Below are 6,535 nucleotides of genomic sequence, written 5' to 3' on the forward strand. Positions count from 1 at the left end.
TCATCAGCAACTTTGATGTGTGTTGCTTGAATTTCCAGCATCTGCAGAATTCCTCATGTTTACTCAATCATGGATTTGTACTTTATGCCAGAAAAACATAAATATCCAAAACCTACACAGATAATGTTTAATAAGTTGAGATATTTAATCAATGTGTTTCTCTTAGAATATGATAAATATTGTTGATGGACTTAATTTCTGCTAATAAAAATATGAGAGCTAAAGTTATTTGAAAAACTATAAGCCTGTGTTGAATAGAATGGTGTTCAGTTTTCCCTTTGTATTAATATTGTTTCAAATGTCAATGACCTCAGCCTTATTGGAAAAGTCCACAGTTTTAACTCCTGCCAGCTGCAGCAATAAGTTGATGGGTGCATGATCGGACCTATTTAAATCAAGATGTCCAAAGTGAAGTTTATCTCCTGCGGAAATAAGAATAAATCACAGATATGTTCAGCAACGTTCCTTCTCAGCTAAAATATATTGCTGTAATTCTTGAATTCGTAGAAAATAAAATACTATGCAACAATGAAATTGGAAAGACATGGAATCTTTGCTGTTGCTGTTGTGTACTAGGCTATCAGATTTTAGAAGAGCAAACAGAGTTACATAACTGGCCCAGTGATATGGAGAAGAAGTAAATCAGTATGTTTTATGACTATCATCTATTGATATCCTATTGAAAAATACAACGGATTGATAGCAGTCTGGACAAGAGGTTTCTCAGTGACAGCTGTTGTATTGACTATCCCTTATCAACTATGGCAGAGATGGCAGCATTATGACGTCTTCTCTGCTTAACTGCAGTGCTGAGGTAGAGCAACACTGCTGAAGTTGTCATCATATGAGTGAAGTGTTAAACTGAGGCCTTGTTGTTCTCTGCCAAGGGCACCAAAGATCCCATGGTATTGGAGGATTATTTTCAGAATGCTGCACAATATTTATCCCTCAATTAATATCACTAAAACATGTTTGATCTATTTGCAAGAACTGCTCTGTGCAAATTAACTTCTGTATTTTCTGCTTTACCGCAATGACTATGCTTCAAATAGAAGCTTCATTGATGGTATGCTTGGTGGGCTACAACTGTTTCCTTTATTATTTTGCCTCGTATATTAGACACGGTTACAAGGAAGAGTTATCTGATGAATTTTAGTACCAGCAAAACACAATTAAGCTGGAATCAATGCTTTGGTTTTTGAAAAGAAATTGAGGGAAGGGAGGGAATTTACATTTTGAGCATCAGTTGAAAGCTACAGTCTGTTTTAATTTCCAATACATAAACATGATTTTTAAATACAGTAGTTGATACTGTAAGAATGATTACAAGTTACTTGTCAACTCACTTGTTCCATGTAAGTAAGGAAGAATTTTTTTGTTAGCAAGTGAAAAGTTTTGTTTTGCCCTAAATAATATTCTGTAAATCTATGACATTAAAAAAATCTCTGTCAATGTATTCTTTAGAAATAATGCTGAGCTCACCTGGTCCGATGATCAAAGCTCCACCTTGCTGTCCTGGATCACCCTGAAAATCAAATACCGGGCTCTTCATTGCGTTCCACATACTCTTAAAGATTCCAGTCAATGTACTTGATTTAATGTGGGGACTCCTGACTGGTGAAAGAAATCCATGATGATTTTGAACAAAAAATGAGTATAGCTGATTCATTTATTGACAAACTAAATAAATATTAACAAATTGTGGTTAGTTAAACAAGGCCACCAGCTGGTTTCATACCTTTGTGTGTTTTTTTTACAAAAAAATGTCCACTGCTTTCCATAGTAATCCAGAGGCTAAAGGCTCTTTCTCATATTGAGCCATACACGGCAATGCAGCGTAGCCATGGGCACAACACTTTACAGTGCCAGCTTAAGAATGGAGTTCAATTCCTGCCTCTGTCTGTACGGAGAGTTTGTACATTCTTCCTGTGACCGTGTGGCTTTCCTCTTGGTGCTCTGGTTTTGTCCCAATTTCAAAGGTGTATGAGTTAGAGTTAGTAGGTTGTGGGCATGCTCTGTTGGCACCTGAGGTGTGGCAACACTTGACAACTGTATGCCCGCGTACATCCCTGAAGCAAGCGACACATTTCATTGTATGTTTTGATGTGTCAATGTACATACAAGAAATAAAGCTAACCTTTAATTAAAAACTCTCAGCTCCATACACTGTCATTCACAGGTGCTTAGTGCCCATGTAGGCCCAGCGCAGGAGCAAACAGTATCGAAGAATGGATAGTATGTAAACCATCATAGGATTGTATGAAATCAATACATTACCTACTTGATGGAATGTTTCTCCTTGTTTCATTTGTAAACTTTTATAAATGTCTCTGGTTGGATCAGTGTAAATTTCATGAGTATATCCAGTTAGTGCACAAAAACCCTACAAGCGAAATAATTATTTTAGTGAAAATGTTAAAGTGAAGAAATAACTTGTTTCTTCATGCTAGAAGCTCAGATATAAAAATGCCAGTCATACTTGATGCTGCAGTTATAAAATTAAATTCCTGGGAGCTGTTTATTGATCAAAATGGCATTTGAAGTGTTTAAGCACCAGCCATCACTTGCAGCTGAATAAGAGTTCAATTTTATCAAAGCACAATTAATGTTTTGTTTGTACTAGCAGCACCCAATTTAGACCGGAAGGATTAACATGAATAAATAAAATGAAAACTATTTAAAATTTAATCTGGCCTCATTTATCAAAGGAAAGCTTGCTGAACTAGCTTACAACTGAGTTTCTCACCCCATGGCAAACAAAAGGATATCTTTGAACAACAATGCCTTATTACTTGGGACTTGAATCACAGCAATGATCATTTAGTTTACTGAGTCACTGGCAGTATTATGCTGCAAAGCACTTTCATTCCATCTACTTCATCTCAACCCATTCATCACATCTATTTTCCTTCTTTTGCTGACTTATCTAGCTTCCTTTTACATGCATCTACTGTATGTTATACTATTCCTGACTATCAAGTACTTTACAAGAAAAATTTCAATGATATTCTGCCTACAGTATGCTACGCATTCATGCATCCCTTCAGATCTGCAAGTAATATCTTTTCGAAATACTTCTAATGATTATGAATTTAATAACAAAAAGATTTATACCTACCTGTATGTGGTCATGGGTGGATTGTCCAATGACTATTAATCTGACACCAGCATCCTTTTAAAGACAAAATAAATAATAGGGTAATCTTCATGTGAAGCTCTAGACATCTGGAGACACCAATTTGTTCTGTAATGTAACATATCAGATGCTGCCAGATCCAAACACTGCCACAACTAAATGCTAACAGAGTCCAGAAGAATTATCACTAAATACAAATAAAATGTAAAGTTATTTTCAGTTCACGTTTGACAGAGATACCAGAGAATCTATTAGTGTGAAGTAAAAAAAGAGGAGAATGCTCATTGTGAAAACTTAGATGTTCTAAATTTCTCTTTTATTTCTTTAGATTCCTCTCCCCTCATAATAGTGAGTCATATTGATATAATGCGAATTTCTTGCTAGATGGTAGTTTCAGTGAATTATGCTCTCATCATCTCACCCAGACATTCTCCATTCACTGTGGATGGCAGCAGGCAGGGTAAGCAGAAGCTGGTACTGTGGTTTTGTTCAGATCTTTCAAAAACAATTAAGTACTCAGCATTTAAGGTTTTTTTTTACAGATTTCCAGCATTTGGAATTCTTTGATGCAAAAGTAGGAATCTCTGCTGATTTTCTCCTCCCAGCCCTTAAGATAATAAAGCCAACTGCAAACACATAACCACTGCTGTAGTGTTGCTGTGGTTCGGTCATATTTACTGACTGGATACTGATGTTCAGACGTTTCTGATTCTAGGTTACAGTAGGTTACCGGCTTGTTTTAATCAGCCATCAAAGGAGCCCTATTTTTTTAACACTGGTTGACCCAAAATGGGTAAAACTCAAATACCTCTTCTTTGGCCTGCAAGTGGTAAGTTAATACAATTGACTTTATTAATGTATATTGTCTCTCTCTCTTTCTCTCTCAAAATCTATATTTTCAATGACTCTAGAAATTGCTGTTCATTTACCCATTCAGCACCAAACACATGCATTAACTTCAATCTGTTACATATTAGTTAACAAGAAATCTTGTTCTCTTGCACATTTTCCAAGTGAAAAAGATGTGTGTAAAAATTATCCCAATCCATGTGGTAATATTGAATGTAATGATTGTTCATTTAAGTTTTCTAGCTGAGAAATATATTCCCTTTCTCCCTTTTACACCCAAGCACAGATCCTATTCTCCTCAACCCTTTACCTTTTCGACCTGTTAACTCCCAGAATCTTACTTCATGCACCCCTCCCACCCACCTTCCCTCTCACTTGGTTTCACCTATCACTTGCCAGATTGTACTCCTTCCTCTCTCCCCACCTTATTCTGGCTTCTTCCCCTTCCTTTCCAGTCCTGTTAAGGATCTCAGTCGAAAATGTTGACTGTTAATTCTCCTCCATGGATGCTGCCTGACTTTCTGGGTTCCTCCAGCATTTTCTTTGTATTGCACTGGATTTTCCAGCATCTACAGAGCTTTTCGTGTTTATGATCTGTGACATATTAGGTCCCGTTATGGTTAAATGGCTGAATTGATTGATTCAGAGTCATGAATGTGAAACCTATCACACCATTTGATGAATTTAAGTGCATTTGGAATAAAAAGTTAGTACCAGTATGGTAATCATGGCATTAATGGATTGTACCAAAGTTTGTTCCAAGAACAGAATTGGCCATCTTCACCAGTTCTATTCTGCTTGTGTCTCCATTCCCACCTATGCTGTTGACTCTTAATTAGCAGCTCAGTTTGGGCAGTTGCATTAGTGATGGACAATAAATGCCAGCCTTTCAAACAATGTTCAAATCCACTGAACAGGTACAGAGAAAGAGGCTCTTGTACACTTTGGTGTCAGTGTAGTTGAACAGGGTTAGTCTGCTGAATTGACATACTCCCTCTTTCTGCTTATCACTGAGAAATTTGCAAAGTAAGAACTCGGGTTAGAGCATCCTCACCAACAATTATGTTAGTTTTACAGTCTAGGAGAAAAAAAGGAAATTTTAAATGATCTCACCTCCAGATATTTCTGTGGAATTTTTGCTAAGTCCTCCACATACTCTCTGCAGGCATAACACAGAAAATGCTGAAAAATAATGTGAAGATTTCATTAGTTTTTTTAATAACAGTGGATAATGAATGTATTAACATAACTTCAAGATCAGTTAGTTGATAACAGTGCAATTTAATATAGCTCCTTATTATACTTTCAAGAAATGTTCTTTCTTAATATATATTTGCAAAAAGTAAACAACTCAAAGCACAGCTGTATTTGGTCACTCAGCACTTTTAAAGAAAAAAAGACAGACTAACACTGCAAGTTTAAATACTTCAGAATTTGTTGGAAAATGCATATAATAAATGATAAATGCACTGTATTAATTTTCTCCTTCCTCTCAACATTTTCAAATGCCTGTGCAATTATTCTCCAGCATTTAAGAAGTTACTTGTGAACTCTGTAATGGCCGTGCTGTATCCCAGCTGAGCTCTGTCTCTGAATCGGGCCTGAAGCCATCTGCATTGCTCTGCCTCTCTTACCCTGACAAAAATCAGGATAGCTTTACTCTTCTCGTACAAACTTGGGAATGATATTTTTCTTCCATAACAGTCAACAACAAAACAGTCTTCGGCAGCCTTGATGTTGATGAGTGGAGGTGGGTAGGGTTGGCTCTTGGAGCTTCTTTTGATCTGCACAACTTGGGGAGCTCCCAGTGTGTTTTCCAGGCTGGCCGACATAGTTGTTATTTTTGGAAGAGACGTCACTACTTTTTAAACATGAACAGACCAGCCCAGTAGCTCTTATCTAATTACACTCAGAGCACTAAACACACAGAATTCATCATCAGCTTCTAAGAAAGTTTCTGAAATATATTATAAGGCTTTTCCTTTCAAATTGCTAATTAGGTGCCGAACATGAACTAATAATTTAAGACGGAAATTGTCTATTGTTTTAAAAAAATGTTATTGTTTTAGTTCTCCAGTTTCTAAGATTCTTAGAAGCCCAGTGACTTATTATACATACAAATGCCAAAGGGAATTCATACAGCTTGTACAAATAGCATGTGAAATTAATGACCAATTAACAATTAATGATCTATTTTTTGATGCTATGGCTTAATGCAAGTTTAAAGTACATTTGAGATAGCGTATTTAATTGAGCACACAGTGGTGTAACATAGTGATGCCGGAAGACTTCAGGACCTAGAAATTGTATTGCAGGTAAAACGTAACAAGCGTACTCTAATTATGTACAGGCTTCCTATGTGACAAAGTGTGATGCATTATAGGGTAAGTGCTCCACACATACGCATACACAAACCCCCTTCTAACCTCCCACCAGTTTAGACTGCAGAGGAGATTGGAAGGAGGAAGAATTCTGGGTGTAGGGAGAGACAGAGAAGATAAATTCAAGCAGGTGGGTGTTGTGGAGGAAGCCATACATAGGAAAAGAATC

At 36.7% G+C, this 6,535-nt stretch overlaps 1 protein-coding gene across 1 annotated transcript; it reads right to left on the reverse strand.

Annotated features, from left to right (window-relative positions):
- prxl2c (peroxiredoxin like 2C) lies at nucleotides 1–5,817 on the reverse strand. Its single transcript, XM_072281090.1, has 6 exons — nucleotides 5,620–5,817; nucleotides 5,099–5,167; nucleotides 3,119–3,172; nucleotides 2,278–2,383; nucleotides 1,483–1,614; nucleotides 1–422 (listed from the first exon to the last, which is right to left on the reverse strand). The coding sequence occupies exons 1-6, from the start codon at nucleotides 5,815–5,817 to the stop codon at nucleotides 295–297; spliced, it is 687 nt and encodes a 228-aa protein (XP_072137191.1). The 3' UTR covers nucleotides 1–294.
- Nucleotides 5,818–6,535: the final 718 nt, after the last annotated feature.

Source organism: Mobula birostris, chromosome 17 (assembly GCF_030028105.1).
Source record: "Mobula birostris isolate sMobBir1 chromosome 17, sMobBir1.hap1, whole genome shotgun sequence".
Lineage (NCBI taxonomy): Eukaryota > Metazoa > Chordata > Chondrichthyes > Myliobatiformes > Myliobatidae > Mobula > Mobula birostris.

Coding starts and splice junctions, on each gene's coding strand:
- prxl2c (XM_072281090.1), bottom strand. CDS start 5,817: ATGTCGGCCAGCCTGGAAAACACACTGGGAGCTCCCCAAGTTGTGCAG. Junction 3,173..5,098: donor TTCCACAGAAATATCTGGAG/GTGAGATCATTT, acceptor TGTCTTTAAAAG/GATGCTGGTGTCAGATTAAT. Junction 423..1,482: donor AGCTTTGATCATCGGACCAG/GTGAGCTCAGCA, acceptor TTATTTCCGCAG/GAGATAAACTTCACTTTGGA.